The sequence below is a fragment of the Pimephales promelas genome, chromosome 2, assembly GCF_988280905.1.
Source record: "Pimephales promelas chromosome 2, fPimPro1.hap1.1, whole genome shotgun sequence".
Taxonomy (NCBI): Eukaryota; Metazoa; Chordata; class Actinopteri; order Cypriniformes; family Leuciscidae; genus Pimephales; species Pimephales promelas.
Window position 1 is genome coordinate 4,931,072 of NC_142770.1, and position 17,855 is coordinate 4,948,926.

Genomic DNA, 17,855 nt, shown 5'->3' on the forward strand with positions numbered 1-17,855 from the left:
CATGACAAGAAAAAAACTTGACATAAAGGCCTATATATAAAATATTGTGGAGGAAAAAATGTCACATTGTGTGTGATGACACCCTCCATTTAATCCAGTGTCAGACAGTCAGACAGTTTAGTCAGTCATTTGTAAAGTTGCTTTCCAAATCCAAGTGTTGAATTTTTTAATGCATAAATTCAACCACACTTTCACAACATTTGAAAAGTTCTCAATGTATAGAGCTCAAGGCTCAGAGTTTCAGTATTTATTGCTTCATTTCAGCTTTATATTACTGAAAAATGTATATAGATTTGATGACATTCATTGAATCCAATTAGTTTACTCAGAAGCACCAAATTCAGTTTTGTCTTTTTTACTGTAACTGTTGTTCACGGACAGAACATGAAAGGGAACTGTCAACATTTGTTTGAAATCCTTGAATCTTTTTTTCTAGAGTAGATTCATCATAGTTCATGTAGATAGTAAGACACTTTCTATGATGACAAACATCAATGACAGAGTCATCGGAATCATCCTTTAAGACTATGGCTAGATATTTCAAAGTCAATGTCAAAAGGGTTGGTGTAAGTGGGCATCCCTTTCTGAGCTGTACATTTCCAGAAGTTCTTGGAAGCAGTTGCTTCAAAATCCCGAAACCTCGTGGGGGTGATGGGTGAATGCGCTTCAGTGATTTAAAAGCATCATTTAAAAAGTTCCAATCAATTGTTGTAGGGGCAGTATGAAAGCCAACAACACCAATGTTTCTGTAATGCGTTTTTTTGTTTTTGGTTTTGAATGAAGGCTGTAGGAATACCTCTATGCGCCTAACAAGTATTGTGGCAAGTATCATGTACTCTGCTTTAAAGAAGTGCCATCCATTTACTTGTTCATTTTCAATGAAATCTTCTGGTATCGATTCAGTTATCATTCCATTGAAACACTTCTTAAGCTCTCTTGCTTTAAACTCTTTGTTCACCCTGATGTCCTCTAGACTCTCCCCAGTTGTGGTTTTGCACCCTATCAGAGAAGATATAGCTTTCAGGACCTCAGCCTCACAAATTTCACCTGCCTTTTCGGGATTTGTCTTAGGGGTGCTAGTAGAACATGCTGCCTGATCTAATTCCTGTACATCCAGATGTATAATTACAGGGTGGTGATCTGAAATCCTACTCCTTTTACGTTTAATTTTACAATCCTTCACAAGCCATAAAGCAGTCCGTGGCATAAGGATCATATCTAGTCTTGATGCACCCCTCGTTGTTGACGATTCCCATGGAACCCGACTAAATTCATCTCTTATAAAAGGGTTCTTAAACCCCCATATATCTACAAGCATTAAACTTGAGATGAAGTCCTCAAGATAAGGTCTAAGGGGCTCTGTATGTCCAGTTGGAAACTCCCGGTCAAGATCTGTGTTTAGAACAGTATTGAAATCCCCTGCAACTATCAAGACACCTTTGGCAGTCTGACAAAGATATTCAGAAAGAACCTGCAAGACCTTGTGTTCTTTTGCATGGTTATATACATTAACCAGGGTAAAGCATTTACCGTATAATTTGCAGATGAGTACAATATAGCTGCCTGTGGGGTCCACATCTTGTTCCAGTAACACAAAAGGCACATCATTTTTTATGAGTATTGCAACGCCTTTGCTACGTGGATGATGAACACTGTAAAATGTTTGCCAACCAGCAATATTTTTAATATGAGAGCGATTTTTGGCTCCTACATGTGTCTCTTGAAGAAATGCAACAGATGCTTGTCGTTTATTTAGTGTTTGAAGGATCCTTGTTTTTTTGTTCTGGGTTTTGGCAGTGTCTCCAAGTCCACAAGTATTCCATGTAAGAAGTGTGAAAGATCCGGCCATTGTCTCGAGAAGGAAAAAAAATCTAAGGAGGATAAAATGATATACAAAATACAAAATTATATAGTAGAGTGAAGCAATTATTGTATGTACACAGAATATACCAACTCATTATACTATAGCCTATACTGTAGTGGGTATTGAATTTACACTGTCAACAACTTTTTTCCTGAAAAACATGAAATCCCATTCTCAGAACTAAATTCTCTAAACCATTTTTTAAAAAAAAAAACCAAATCACTCTTTCTGTAAAACATTTAACAAGTTTGCAAATCTCATGCACTCTTTTCAAAGCTCTAAACACATTCTCACTCACTAAAACATATTTCACACTGTGATGCACTTATGTTTCAAAATGCTTAACACAGGCTGGCAAAAGTTTAACACAACTACAACACAGTTGTCATAGTTTACACAAAACTAAATTTTTCACACTTATTTCTAATTGTGGCAAGAGGAACCACACTTAGTGGCACTATGGCCTAATAACTTGGAATAAAATAAATACAGCTTTAAGAAAACTGACTACTCCACTCTGGCATCAGACAGAGAATGACTGATACACTTTGGGCCCTATATTGCACCCGGCGCAAAACTGACGCATGTGTCATTCCTATTTTGCACCCGCGCAAAGCGGGCTTTTTTCCTCCACATACGCACGTCGGTACTATAATGAACTTGCGCTCCCTGTGTGGATCGGCGCAAATAAAGAGGCGTGTTTCGCCGCAAATATTCCCTAGTGCTATTTTACAGTTCCAGCAGCAGCTTTTGCAGCAGTTTTTATTTTTGCAAATCATACATTAAAACAAGGAAAAATATTAACACATGAGGGAAATCATTGTGGTGTCCATGAAGATGAAAAAAACCTAATTACCCATACTAAAATCACTAAACTGAGCGCACCAGGCAAAACACGCCACAATATTTGACCATAAAATAAATGTTAGCCTATATTACCAGAGAAGACATTAGTCATTCAAGAGTCAGTCACAACAAAATGATCTACAATAAAACAATACATTCAAAATTGCTGAGGGCTAAAGAACAAGGAATACAACCACACAGAATGTGTTCACAGAAGCGCATCACAGTTTAAAATGTGTTTTAGTGAGTGAGAATGTGTTTAGAGTTTTGAAAAAAGAGTGCATGAGATTTTCAAACAGTGTCTTACTAGCTGAACTTGTTTAATGTTTTATAGAAAGAGTGATTCATTTGACAAACTGGTTTAGAATTTGGTTCAGAGAATGGGATTTAGCTTAGCAATTAGAAAAAACTGTAACAAATCTCGTTTTCAGTGCTACTATTTAGTCTACATTTTCTTAAAAACTATTGCTCTCAAAAGTAAATTTTTACTCACCTTAAGTGCTCTGAAAACTCAACAGAATGGCGATGATGTTGAAACAGGTACAAAAATGCACGAACCTCTGGAAATGTGTGTGGAGGCAAAAATGTCTTTTCTCCTTTTTATATATAGCATGAGCAACAATTACTAATGGGTGTGCATATATTTCCCATGCAAATAAATGTATATAACCTTTTTCTTTTTTGTGTTTGAAGGGTACAACAGCAGACAAACCAATTATCTGCTGTCTGCTTAGACATTCCAAAGATAACACTGTACATATCTCATTGACACTGTTCCCTGAATAGTAAATCTGAAAAAACAAGAATTTGAAACAAGAAAACAAGAAGGGGAGAACCCTTAAAAAAAAGTGGTCCTACCACCTCCTGAAAAGAGGTCTTCCTCCACGACCGGAGGAAGTGTGTGTGTGTGTGTGTGTGTGTGTGTGTGTGTGTGTGTGTGTGTGTGTGTGTGTGAATATATATGTTTAAACATCATAAAATACTTTAAAATCCTAACCCCCCAATTGCTCCCCGGGAATAGCTGCCTACTATTCTGGTGTATGAATGGGTTGCTGTGTGTGTGTGTGTGTGTGTGTGTATTCTCTTCTTACTACTCCTAATGTGTGTGCACTAACTTGCATGGGATAAATGCAAAGGAGAAATTCCAAGTATTTGTTCCCATTCTTGGTCTTCATATATGTTACTTTCACTTTTGTTTCAGGGTATTTCAGATAAAGATTATTTGACCATTGTGTGTATGAATTTGCATCATTCCTCATCCTTGAGTTTAAACAAATTCAGAAATTTCCATTGGAAAGTAAAGTGAAAGTGAATCTTTGGTCAGACTATTTATATATAAAGACTTCAATTGGAATAACGCTGAGGATTTTTTGTTTTTTCAGGATAAGATATTTTATAATCTCACACAATACTGAAGTGTTGCATTTTACCTGACCTCTCAATTTATCTAAATTCCCTTAAGCTAATTGTGTGTTTGGCAGTAATCTTGCATGAATGCAGTCCCAACAGCAGGCCCCCTTTATCAGTTATGGAGTTTAACCCAGCACTGGTGTTGTGATGTGAAAACACAAAATTTAGTTGCTGGTTTACTTTCATAATACTTCTTCAATACGACATGTATTATGACCTACATTTGAAATCAATACAGTCTTGAATGAAAAAATTAACAAATATAATAAAATAAAATTTTATGTTTAAAAAGTCGGAGTGAAAACAAAAGGGAATTGATGTTTCTGAGTTGTGGTGGTAGTGAGTTCCAGAGATAAAAGGCTAAAAGCTCTGCTCCCCAGTGGTGAGATGTATGGAGGAAGAGGATCTAAGGGCGTTGGAACTTGGAGGAGATCAGAAAGATTGGGGGGTCGCAGGTTGTGGATGGCTTTGACTGTTAACAGAAGGACTTTGAATTGAATACAGAACTGGACTGGGAGCCAGTGCTGTTGGAGAACAGGAGTGATGTGGTGAATGGAGGGGGTTTGAGTTATTATGCGGGCAGCTTACGAAGTTTACGAAGAGATTTGTGAGGGAGGCCGAAAAGGAGAGTTTTAGTAGTCCAAACGTGAAGTGACAAGACTGTGGACGAGGACGGTGGCAGTGTGGGGACTAAGGCAAGGGAGGAGGCAAGTAATGTTTCATATAAAAGTAGGCCGACTGGGTGATGTTACTGATGTGAGATTGAAAAGAATGACACCCAGACTCTTAACCTCCGGGGAGGGTGAAACAGAGGAACTAGTAAGTGAAAAACTGTCGGTTTTGGATAAAGTTAAATTAGTGCCAATGAGAAGAACCTCCGGTTTATTACTATTTAATCTGAGGAAGTTTTTATCTGAGCAGGTTTTTATTTCCGAGATGCAGTCAGAAAGATGGGCAGGAGAGTCAACGAAGGTTTGGTCAAGATATATTTTCACATGCTTGATATGCAAACTATATTTGCAAGTGAATGTTTCATTTAGTTTAGTGAACAGCAGGAAATGTTATAATGACTTAAAAGTCATACTGAATTTGTTAGCAGTTAATGCAGAGACGAGCAGATCAAATTCCTGTGTATCTGCTGATGCATTTGGCGAATAAAGTGATTCTGATTCTGATATTGTAACGATTAAGTCCACTGGAAGAAAGTTGAGGTGAGAACCCAAAAAACTCTTAACTGAAACAGGGACAGGAACCCGAACCCAAACCCAAACCCAAACCCAAACCCAAACAAGATACTTGAGTCAGACCATAGACAGAACAAACAATAGTCGACCAAGACACAGGGTAAACAAGAGTTTAAATACAGGACTAATGACGAGACAAAGGAAAACCTGTGACCATTTAACCAATCAACCAATGACAACATGACACAACAGAAAAGTGAACACAAGGCAAGATCACATGACTAGAACAGAGGATCACCTGACAGACAAGAACAGACAAACCCAACAAGACGCAAAACCCAAACAGTGACGGATAGAAAACAAACCGAACTGAGATGCTCCACATGTGATTGACTTTTACTCTCATATCTGTCTTGCAGGATTGCATGCAGAACCCCTTTATTAGTGTTGCACCAGAACCGACGCCTGCTCCTTTTATGTGCAACACAAGCACACACGGCACACACACACACACACACCAAAAGTAATGTTTTCCCCCCCAATAGCAATTTATCTTTTGTTTTGTTGCTAAATGTAATGATTTGTGATTTTGTTTCTGTGTGAGCGTTTCTTTTTTTGTAAAACCTCGTTTGATTACTACGGAAATTCTACTTTTGAGTTTTACAGAAGAGAAAGTGTCTGAGAAAATGACAATAAAAATAGAAACACAAAAAATATAAAGCCCATCAGTGTGTTGCTGTTGAAATGAAGGTGTAATTCAAATGGTGGTTGTGTGTATGGTTTTGTTGCAAAAAATTCCTTTTTAGAAAGAATGGTAATCACACTGGTAAATTCTATAACTAAGAAAAATCTCATAAGCTTAGGCCCTGTTTACACGAGAACGCTCGCGGGTGAAAACGTAAACATATTTTATCGGATGTGCCTTTCGATTACACGGCGACGGCGTTGTTGGGGCTTAAAAACGCAAAAAAGTAAAACCACCCTCCAGAGTGGAAATCTTAAAAACGCTCCACCACCGCGTTCCCATGTAAAGGGTAAAAACCTCTACTGTCTATGGTTAAAACGTAAAAGTCTGCTAGACACTGAAGGTTGTACGCAGGTGCGTGCCGTGGACTTGGTGTTGTTGTGAGGCAGTGCTCCACATTGCCACCTAACCGCCTGGAGTGCATACTACATTGAATATCACAGTCTTTTGAGTCACCATATGCACACGGATTTCCCACCGAAAACGCTCGTCTAAACGCAGAATAAAAAGTGATAACGCATCGCCACTTTTGCGTTTTCTCTTCAGAATCGTTTCCGTGTAAACATAGCCTTAGAGAAGTCATTCAACTCATTTGATATCTAGAAGGAAAAATATTGATTAATACCTTGATTATAATCACTCATTAGATATAATGACACAGCAGTGGATTCCAGAACGGCCATGGAGATACATTCATTTTTGGGGATGTGGCCAACTGCTCCTATATCACATTTTTTGTGTGTGTGAATATATATTTAAACATTATAAAATACATTGAAATCCATAGCCCCCCAGTTACTCCCCGGGCGCCACAGTGAATAGCTGCCTACTGCTCTGAATGGGTTGCTGTGTATGTGTGTGTGTGTGTGTGTGTGTGTGTGTGTGTGTGTTCACTACTTACTACTCCTAATGTGCACTAACTTTCAAATGTTACTTTCACTTTTGTTTCAGGGTATTTCAGATAAAGATCATTTGGCCATTATGTGTATGAATTTGCATCATTCCTCATCCTCGGGTTTAAACAAATTCATAAATTTGCATTGGAAAGTAAAGAGAAAGTGAATCTTTGGTAAGACTATTTATACAGTTTTTTGGATAAGATATTTTATAATCTCACACAATCCTGAAGTGTTGCATTTTACCTGACCTCTCAATTTATCTAAATTCCCTTAAGCTAATTGCATGAATGCAGTCCCAACAGCAGGCCCCCTTTATCAGTTATGGAGTTTAACCCAGCACTGGTGTTGTGAAAACACAAAATGTAGTTGCTGGGTTATATTTATAATACTTCTTCCATCCTAAATGTATTATGACCTACACTTGAAATCAATAGTCTTGAATGAACAACTGATCAAATACAATAAAATAAAATTGTATGTTTAAAAATGTTGACCAAAGTGCTTCAAAGCCAAGGAAACAAACAATAAGATACAAACCTATGAACAATAGAAAACGAAAACCTATGAACTGAGGTAAAATATTGAGAAAAAAAAAAAAAAAAAAAAGATAATCAAGAAATACTGAAAGCAATTGAAAAAAGTTTAAGGTAGATTTGACAAAGTTTAGGCATTTCTGATCAAGTTTCTGATGTAAGCCGGTAGGCTATTCCATAAAGAAGGGCCGGTTACTGCAAAAACACGGTTCCTCTGTTTTTCACTCAAAAAAATTATTCAGGGACTTAGTAAATATCACAGAAATAATTCATTTTATAAAATATATACTTGATTCATTTACTTGATAGTTTGAGTTGAACATAACAAAATAATTGACTAAAAATCCAATATTTCATTTTGTCTAGAATTTACAGTTATGATGAGTATTATAAGTTGATAGGTCAAACTTCTCACTAAAACCCCACGACCTCAGTTGCATCAGACAATGAAAACAGGCTTTGAACTAAGGCTTTGATACTAAGTTATGGAACCCTTTTTTTATTGAACTTTCTTTCTTTTTTTTTTTTACATAAATGATATTGATTGTTAAATTTTGTTCTAATTAGCTACCATTAAAAAAAAATCATCTTTAGGGTAAAAATGAGATTTGGGTTAAGACATAGGACATTCACTTAGCCAATAACAAATCTATAACTCGCTGTTAACAGGCATATCACGCACAGGGTTTTAAATGACTAAATGTAAGACGAAGATAATTCATATCTCTGAAACAGCAACTCATATCTTTATTGCAGATTTGTGGCAGGCTGTCGCAACTCATGACAAACTTAAAGGGCTAAAATATCACAGAGTGAGTGATCGTAACAAAATATGGTTCCACATTCAGTCACAAGGGGGCGCTAAAGCAGTCATCTGCATGAAGAGAGTCATGTTGCTGTGTAGCCTATCCAAAAAATATTAGTCACTGCTAAATTATTTTGAAATATTTGCAATTGTATGTTGCTTGTAAATGCTTTCATTTTATCAGACTACACATACATATACATTTGATTTGAATATTCATCAAAGGAGGACGATGCTTTGAGTTCCCTTACAAGTGTAGTTTCAACATCTGCCAGCTGGGGCAAACAGGCCACATAGCCTAATTCACTCAATATTATTATCTAATATTTGACAGAGGTGGCTTTTAGAGGCTTTTGCATTGGAGATCTTCAAATACTGTTAAAATGCATATATGATTAAAATATTTAGACAGGTAAATAAATAATAATTACAATTTTAACAATTTCTAAACCGTAATTTATGACATTTATTGTATTTGACATTTCTGACAATTTATTTTCCACACCACTTTTTTTTTTGTGTGAAGGTAAAAACTTTAAAGTTAACCGCATTAAATCCCCCAGAATGCAGAGTGACACAATGATCAACTTAGTTCAGTTATTTCAGATAAAAAATAAAAATACTAAACAAATCATACAGTCAAACATAGTTACATAGAATACAAAGCCTGTAACTGATGCGCAGCATATAGAGTTTATATCGGATGCTGATTTTCAACTATGGGCATTTCTAAGTACATTATAAACAGATAAATAAAAACATTCACAATTTTCAGTCAGAAAAATAGCAATAGGCCTAGTTACAAAAATTGCAGCCAATGTGTTAACTATGTGTTTAAATTGTACTTGCCACGACTGCACAAAGATCTTTGGAAAAAGGTTTACTACATAGTTCAACATGAAGCCAAGCCTTTTCTCTTTAACTAAGAACTATTTCTCTGACAAAACTATTTACTTCAGCTCTGACAAGAGTTACATTACATTAATTGGCACCATGATACACTTTTAAATCCCGTTGTTCTTCTAAACCAGAGCTTGTATACTCTGTAGGCAGGTGATGAGCTTTGTTTAAACTAAACAGCCCCAGAACACTTCCGATAAAGGGGATCATCACATCACAGTGACATGTTAATAACCCAGATAGCACAATATTTGATGTGATGTTTACATCTGGAAGACGTATTTTTATAAACATATATAGATTATTTATTTTAAACTACAATACAATGTAGTTTAGTAAAAATAATATAATACTGTTGAGTTTGCCATCATCACATAAAGGGTAGAAAACCGGCTAAAACATGACGGAGGAATAAACACCTGGAAAACATACGAACCACACCCCTTAGACTCACACCCCCAGTCAACAGTCATAATAAGAGCACATTCAAGGTAACCAATGTTTAACAAATAGCCTACAATACAATGTAGTTTAAGTAAAAATATAAAAACGTACTGTAGCCTACATGCTCAACGAAAAAATGCGGGTTAGCAAAAAGGCAAAAACAAAGACTGCAAAAAGGCAAAAAAGACTGCAAAAGGGCAAAAAAAAAAAAAAGACCGCAAAAAGGCAGTTATGGCGTTTTTAAAAAAACGTTAGTGTTGAAGGTTGTGATAAATCGAGTAAAACAGCAAGGGAGCGTTAATTCGGGGTAAATTGTGATTTTGACAAGCGTGAATGACGTCTGAGGTCGCCGACTCACGCGCCCTGCGTGGCCGAGGCGGGCTCTCGGCTAATGCGAGAAACGAGCTCCTCTGAAACAATTCGTCGGCCGGCCAATGAGACGAGGGGAGCAGAGGCGGGACTTGGTGAAACAATTCGTCCGTCGGCCAATCCGTGAGCGGAGCGCGGTGAAACAATTTGCAACAATTCACCCAAAGGTCGACTCGCGGTTCCCGGCCAATCTTCTCTGTTGGCCCCCTTTGCGGCCCCCTGCGCACCTGGGCCACACCCATTCACCTGAGTATAAATGTTGAGGCCCCACTGTGTGATATATGTTGACTAGTTTGATTCCGTATCCTGGGAACGCCGAACAACACAACCGGTGTATGTAGACTCGAACAGAAAATGTGTCTGAATTTTAAAGACGTGGCGCTGCGCTTCTCGTCCGGTGTGAAACTCGCCAAACGGTTCGCCTCCGAAGGGTCCAGTGGGGGCAGGGCCGGCTTTGCCGACAAGGAGACTTTTCAGGGAGAGCCTGGATGGATCTCCTAAATCCACGAGCAAGCAGTGGCCTCCACTCCACAGATGAAACGACTGAAAGTGTCGGGTAAGATCTTTAATCAATGTAAATGAATGAAATCATATCAAATGCAACAAATGTCTAAAATAACTTTGTTTTTTTGTCTTTACAGTTCCTCCATGCGCTTCGCTGGCTGTGCTCCCTCCTCCATCAGCTGTGGCCGAGGCGGCCCTTAAACGGGTGCCCAGAGCCACAGCCTGGAGAAGGAAGAAGAGGGCAAAAGAAGAGTCAGTGCCCTCGGCCCCTCAATCAGCACTTCCACCTTTCCCCTTTGTTGTAAACCTGTCAGGTCAGGCCACACGACGAGGGCAGCGCCATCCTCCCTCCGCTTCAGCACCCGCACTCTCTACTCCACCGGCAGCATCCCTCTCTTCACCTTTGAGTAGAACAACTTTGTGGAGGAAGAGGAAGGCTGAAGAGTTTTTAGCCCAGAAACAAGGGCTGCCCCCTCCACAGAAACATGTTCGAAAACAGTAGGCCTACACATGCAGTCGATGTGGGCAGCTCAGAAAAAAAGAGTTTGGGCACACCAGGGTGGGCAGCTACTTCTTCTGTGCCACAGCAAAGGGAAAGACTGTGGAAGAGTGGCTGCAGGAGAAGAAAAATGAAGAATATCCTTAATTGTAAATAACTGTTTATTTGTAAATATCCTTCGTTGTAAATAACAATTTATTTGTAAATATCATTCGTGGTAAATAACAATTTATTTGTAAATATCCTTCGTTGTAAATAACACAAATATCCTTTGTTGTAAATAACAATTTATTTGTAAATATTCTTTGTTGTAAATAACAATTTATTTGTAAATATCATTCGTGGTAAATAACAATTTATTTGTAAATATCATTCGTGGTAAATAACAATTTATTTGTAAATATCATTCGTGGTAAATAACAATTTATTTGTAAATATCCTTCGTTGTAAATAACACAAATATCCTTCATCGTAAATAACAATTTATTTGTAAATATTGTGATGGATCAAGGGGTGTAATACTTGATTTTTTCCAGTAGGTGTCTCTGGGTAACAGTATTTGTGTCCTCAGGTTGATTGCTGTGAAACAGGTGTGGAGAATTGATGGTGATTGATCATGCTGCTCATAAGAAGCTGGAAGAAGAAAGCTGCTGCTGAGAAAAGAAAAAGGCTGGTCTTGCATGCTGTTTGGTTGTCCTGCTGACTCTTTCACCCTCTCCAGTCCAAGGCTTGACGATGTTGTTTGTTATTTTTATGTTTTATCTTATACTTTAATGTAGTCATGTTGTGTATTCTTGGTTAAATATCTATTTGTGCAAATTTGATTATGTTGTATGGCCTCTCCATTCATGTTGCTGCTCCTTGAGCCAAGGGGTCGTAACATATGGGGGCTCGTCCATGATTCGGTAGTTATAATAATTGGTTTGAGAAAATTGGATTATTATTTTGGTCAAATAAGGGGAGTGTCATTCCAAAAGTTTTGTTTATTTGGATTAGTGGTTTTGGACTGGAGAGAGAGAGATAAAAAAACAACAACAACCTGCGACTGGATTGCTTTGAGGTGGCGGTTTAGACTGCTATTAGCCATATAACCCGAGATGTTTAACATGTTTAACATTAGTCAAGATCCCGCCCAATCTTCTCTGTTGGCCCACTTGTGCCCCCTTGTGCACCTGAGCCACACCCATTCACCTGAGTATAAATGTTGGGGCCCCACTGTGTGATATATGTTGACCAGTTTGATTCTGTGAAAGAGATGCTTAGAAAATGCCTAGAAAACCAGGATGGCCTCCAGTCCTCCCAAAACAAGAGCAGCTACGGAGGGAGAAGTTTCGCCAGAAACTCGAAGCAGACTTTTCAAACACTGTCTTGCGTGTCAGCAAGGCAGAAAAGGAGAAGCGTCTGCTAAAGTTCTCCAAGCCCTACTGGCCTCCAGTAATTTCTTCAGAGGAAAGTGAGAGACGGAGGCTTTTCAGGGAGAGCCTGGATGGATCCACCACATCCACAAGCAAGCAGTGGCCTCCACAGATGAGACGACTGAAAGTGTCGGGTAAGATCTTTAAACTATACATCAATGTAAAAGAATGAAATCATATCAAAATGCAACAAACGTCTAAAATAACTTTGTTTTTTTGTCTTTACAGTTCCTCCATGCGCTTCGCTGGCTGTGCTCCCTCCTCCATCAGCTGTGGCCGAGGCGGCCCTTAAACGGGTGCCGAGGGCCACAGCCTGGAGAAGGAAGAAGAGGGCAAAGGAAGATCTCAAGGCCTTAAAGCGGAGCAAAGCCACTGCCAGGCGACGGAATCAAGAGGGTTTCCCTGCAGGCTGTGTGGGAAGCCCAAGCGTTTGGAGTTTGGACACAGCTTTTACCGTGGCAAAAGCTTCTGTGCCACTTCTGCTGGGAAGACAGCCTCTCAATGGCTGTCTGAACAGAAAAGGATTGCAGCTGCGGACAATGTACCTGATGTGCCCAGGACAACGGCCTGGAGGAGGACGAAAAAAGAAGAGGCCATTTCCTTAGGCCTGCCCCAGAAAAGGCCAAAAAAGTGCACTCCGATTACTTGCAGTCTGTGCCAGCAACCTAAAACAAAGGAGTTTGGACACTCACGATATGCTGGGAAAGCCTTTTGTAGCTCCTACGAGGGGAAAAGTGTGGGACTTTGGCTGGCGGAGCAACGGGCACTTGCTCCTGTTGAGAAATGTATTTTTGTTAATTCTTTCTTTTGAAAAATTATTTTAATATTGGTATTTGTTTGCATTCATCTATTTTTATCCTTTATTTATCTATTTGTCTCAATTTTTATCTATTTATTTCTTTGTTAACTTTGTGCACTCTTGTTAATTTGTTCTGTTTTAATATTTGCATTTATTATAGTTCCGGTGTGAACTATTGAATAAATATCTAAAATAAAAACCCAGACTTGTTACGTTTGACTCTGAGATGTATTTAGGGAAACGTTAGAATGCTAATGAATAATTTAAATAAATCAAAAGCTTCACAAATGGGTGAGACAATTAACATGAACTTAACGAACACAAAAATGGTTCTAAAATAATGAAAAGTCATTTAGGACTGTTAACATGGACTTTGTAAAGGCAAATTAAGGTTAAGTAGTTTACGACTGTTTAATGACCATTATGAGAGCAAATAATGGCTCTTTCAGACTGCACGATTTTCAAAGTAGTCAGGTCGCTGCTCTTTTCACACTGCATGACTATCTTGGCCAGCATTCAGTCGCTGCTGTGTTCACACTGGACGATGGATCGGCGACAGAAGGTTTCACACTGCATGACTTTAGAAAAATCGCCGACAGACTCTGTCTAGCACGCTGCACGCAAACTACATTTCACAACAAACACGCGTGAGATATGAAAAGGAAACAACGCGCGACACCACACGTGCAAGACCGGAGTTCTCACGTGAGACTTTTTTTTTCGACCCGGTTGTGGTACAGCTGGTGAAACAGACACGAGTGCTCCTGCCAAATTTCTACTAATTTTTCTTCCATTTATTGTGTCCAAATAGACCGAGAAGAAGCTTTTTTTGTTGAAACAATGCCATATCATGTTGATATGTGATCTATAACTCCTCCCCGAACTCCCTGCTGCTCTGTATCTTGCTCTCTCACTGGCTGCCGGTGATCGCCGATGTAGTTTTCAGTCAAAACACTTTTCACACAGCAGGATTTTGAATCGCCGACAGGTCCAGATATTTAGCATGCCAAATATCTCACGGGCGTCGGCGACTCGTCGGTGATTCTCTCAGTTCGCGTCATTGTTCATTCACACTGCGTGATTGTCACTCGCGTGAACGAGCGCCGATTTGCCTGTGATTTCGGGCATTTGTCGGCGATTTCTCAAAACCTGTCGGCGAGCCAAAATCGTGGCTAAAATCATGCAGTCTGAACTCGGCATAAGTGTTCTAAAATAAAGAACAAGCATTTAAGACTATTAATATGAACTTTGTGAAGGGGGATTCTGACATAGAGAACTGTTTCATGGTTTTTAAGAGGGCAAATAAATGTGCAAAAGTAAAAAAAAAAAAAAAGAGCGGGTGGCTGTCAGAAGCGCCGCATGAAGTGCCACACATCAAGACGGACCACCATGTCACTCCAGCCGCTGAACATGGCACCTGCTCTGGAGGTCCCCACAGAAGAGCAGCAGTCTCTGTCCACATACAAGAGTGTTGGGGGAGCGACTCCAGCCGCCTCGTACCTTTTCACCAGGCCAGTGGTCATGGGCAGCAGTCCCCCGACACTCATGTGAGGCGAGCACAGACATGAGGACCTGTCCGTGCTCATTGCCCACATTGGTGACCCAGCTGCAGCTCCCGCCAGTTTTTTGGCCACCTATTGTTGAAAAACAGAACATTCAGTACAGATAAACAAAAAAATATATATTTATATACATACACATTTATATTTAAGTTAATATGTCACCTTTTTTGTGGAGTCCATCTTCAGGATGGACCCAAATACAGAGGTGACCCTGGCTTTGAGCTCACCGTACCGGGACCGGATATCCTCTGCGTGGACAGAGAGGAGCCACTGGGCGGTCGGTACAGGCGGCTTGGGTGGTGGAGGTGAGATGGGCTGCGTGGTGGTACCCCGGAACCGGTCACACACAGAGAGGTATCGCAGGGACCTCTCCATCCATTCCTCACAGCTTGTGATACAGCATAGAGACGCTGTTGCCGAGAGAGCGCTCTCTCATTAACTTTGCCACATGCAGATCACAAGAGAACCTGTTAAAACACACACAGACAAAGGTTATTAAAGTTCCTTTAAAGTGTTCTTTCTTTATAAGTAAAAAATGTGTGATGTTTCCCATACAAAAAAATAATAAAAAAAAAAAACTGTACAGACTTTGATATTGTTTCAAGTCTGGTTCAAGGTTAAGCAAGGTTCAATGGGGGGTCGTTAACACATCTTGAATAGAACCTCAGCTGTCAGGCAAGGTGTTGGAATGCTATAGACCATTTCACAAGATGTAAACAACACTGGTCCAGAAGCACTTCCTGTTTCAGTTTTTTTAACACTACATAAAAGCTGGGATAAAATACAACCAACAGAACATTTAAAACTGAATCAAAAAGTTAAACAAACATCTTTACATGTGAAATAAAGAAAACAGTTACAAACTGAAACAGGAAGTGTTTCTGGACCAGTGTTGTTTACATCTTGTGAAATGGTCTATTGTTCCGAGTTTGACACCTTTGAAAGGTCAAGCAAAGATCAGTTGGGGTGGGTCGTTCACACATTTTGTGCAGAACCTCGACTGGCAGACACAGTGGCCCTCATTTATCAAAAGTGCGTACACCAAATTTCCAGCGTACACTCAAACCACGGTGATTTTGAGATTTATCAATATGGACGTGGGCGTACGGCACGCTCAAATCCTACACCAGCTCAGGAGGTGGTGTACGCACGTTTGAGTTAGTGAGGAAATGCGCAGAAAAATTCCTAACACCACAAAACGCACTGACAAACTAAACGATATGATATATTATGACCCACTGTAAAACAACCGGCAGCATCCCTCTCTTCACCTTTGAGTAGAACAACTTTGTGGAGGAAGAGGAAGAGTTTTTAGCCCGGAAACAAGGGCTACCCCCTCCACAGAAACATGTTTGAAAACAGTAGGCCCACACATGTAGTCGATGTGGGCAGCTCAGAAAAAAAGAGTTTGGGCACACCAGGGTTCTTCTGTGCCACAGCAGAGGGAAAGACTGTGGAAGAAAAATGAAGAAAATCCTTAATTGTAAATAACTGTTTGTTTGTAAATATCTTTTGTTGTAAATAAAAATGTATTTGCAAATATCCTTCATTGTAAATAACACAGATATCCTTCATCGTAAATCCTTCCTCAGGCTGTGTCTCTGAATTTAAAATTAACATCTCTCTTAATTTCTCCTCTATAGCCTCTCGGCGAGGTTGTATCTTTGTACTTTGTGTTAAAGCGAATTCAAGATCAAAATGTTCAGCTATTTAAAATAGTTGCTCTTTTGAAAGACACCCTAATTTTCCCATGGTAGGAGCAGTTAAAAAATCCGTTAACAATTCCATTTTTGCCTTATTTTGTTGTTACTAAAAGAACTTTTGAACAAACAATATGAGACAACTCACGCGATCCAACTGGTTACACTTCAACTGCATGAGGAAAAGCCACCCCGTAGCTAACTAATACATAAACAACTAATCATCTCAACCCTAGTCTTCAGTACGCCCACATGCAGCTCAACTGCTAACCAGTCTACCCGCGTCCGACGTACCAAACACAACAAACTAAAATAAAAAAAGCGTTAAGCGCTCTTCAGCCTAACACGGGGTTATATGGCTCATAGCAGTCTAAACCGCCACCTCCAAGCAATCCAGTCGCAGGTTGTTTTTTGTTGTTGTTTTTTTTTATCTCTCTCTCCAGTCCAAAACCACTAATCCAAATAAACAAAACTTTTTGGAATGACACTCCCCTTATTTGACCAAAATAATAATCCAATTTTCTCAAACCAATTATTCTAACTACCGAATCATGGACGAGCCCCCATATGTTACGACCCCTTGGCTCAAGGAGCAGCAACATGAATGGAGAGGCCATACAACATAATCAAATTTGCACAAATAGATATTTAATCAAGAAAAAAACAACATGACTACATTAAGATAAAACATAAAAATAACAAACAACATCGTCAAGCCTTGGACTGGAGAGGGTGAGAGAGTCAGCAGGACAATCAAACAGCAAGACCAGCTCCTAGCAGCCTTTTTTCTTTTCTCAGCAGCTTTCTTCCAGCTTCTTATGAGCAGCATGGTCAATCACCATCAATTCTCCACACCTGTTTCAAAGTAATCAACCTGAGGACACAAATAGTGTTACCCACAGACACCTACTGGAATAAATCAAGTATTACACCCTGTGATCCATCACAATATTTACAAATAAATTGTTATTTACGATGAAGGATATTTGTGTTATTTACAACGAATATTTACAAATAAATTGTTATTTAAAATGAAGGATATTTACAAATAAATTGTTATTTAAAAATGAAGGTTATTTACAAATAAATTGTTATTTACAACAAAAGATATTTAATAATAAACAGTTATTTACAATTAAGGATTTTCTTCATTTTTCTTTAGTCTTTCCCTCTGCTGTGGCACAGAAGATGTAGCTGCCCACCCTGGTGTGCCCAAACTCTTTTTTTCTGAGCTGCCCACATCGACTGCATGTGTGGGCCTACTGTTTCCGAACATGTTTCTGTGGAGGGGGCAGCCCTTGTTTCCGGGCTAAAAACTCTTCAGCCTTCCTCTTCCTACACAAAGTTGTTCTACTCAAAGGTGAAGAGAGGGATGCT

The 17,855-nt window shown here is 39.2% G+C and overlaps 2 protein-coding genes across 2 annotated transcripts; both read right to left on the bottom strand.

Annotated features, from left to right (window-relative positions):
- Positions 1 to 355: 355 nt before the first annotated feature.
- Positions 356 to 1,849, bottom strand: LOC148995756 (uncharacterized). The gene has a single exon (XM_089132663.1). The coding sequence runs from the start codon at positions 1,847 to 1,849 to the stop codon at positions 356 to 358; it is 1,494 nt and encodes a 497-aa protein (XP_088988789.1).
- An 11,804-nt stretch (positions 1,850 to 13,653) lies between these two features.
- LOC120486688 (uncharacterized) lies at positions 13,654 to 17,167 on the bottom strand. Its single transcript, XM_089121683.1, has 4 exons — positions 16,627 to 17,167; positions 16,050 to 16,229; positions 14,941 to 15,245; positions 13,654 to 14,850 (listed from the first exon to the last, which is right to left on the bottom strand). Exons 3-4 carry the CDS (start codon positions 15,151 to 15,153, stop codon positions 14,563 to 14,565), a joined length of 501 nt encoding a protein of 166 aa, XP_088977809.1. The 5' UTR covers positions 15,154 to 15,245; positions 16,050 to 16,229; positions 16,627 to 17,167; the 3' UTR covers positions 13,654 to 14,562.
- Between the last annotated feature and the right edge of the window lie 688 nt (positions 17,168 to 17,855).

Excerpts from the sequence above, each read along its gene's own strand:
- LOC120486688 (XM_089121683.1), bottom strand. The coding sequence starts at position 15,153 with ATGGAGAGGTCCCTGCGATACCTCTCTGTGTGTGACCGGTTCCGGGGT. Across the intron at positions 14,851-14,940 it reads AGATGGACTCCACAAAAAAG|GTGGCCAAAAAACTGGCGGG; the intron begins GTGACATATTAA and ends TTTCAACAATAG.
- LOC148995756 (XM_089132663.1), bottom strand. The coding sequence starts at position 1,849 with ATGGCCGGATCTTTCACACTTCTTACATGGAATACTTGTGGACTTGGA.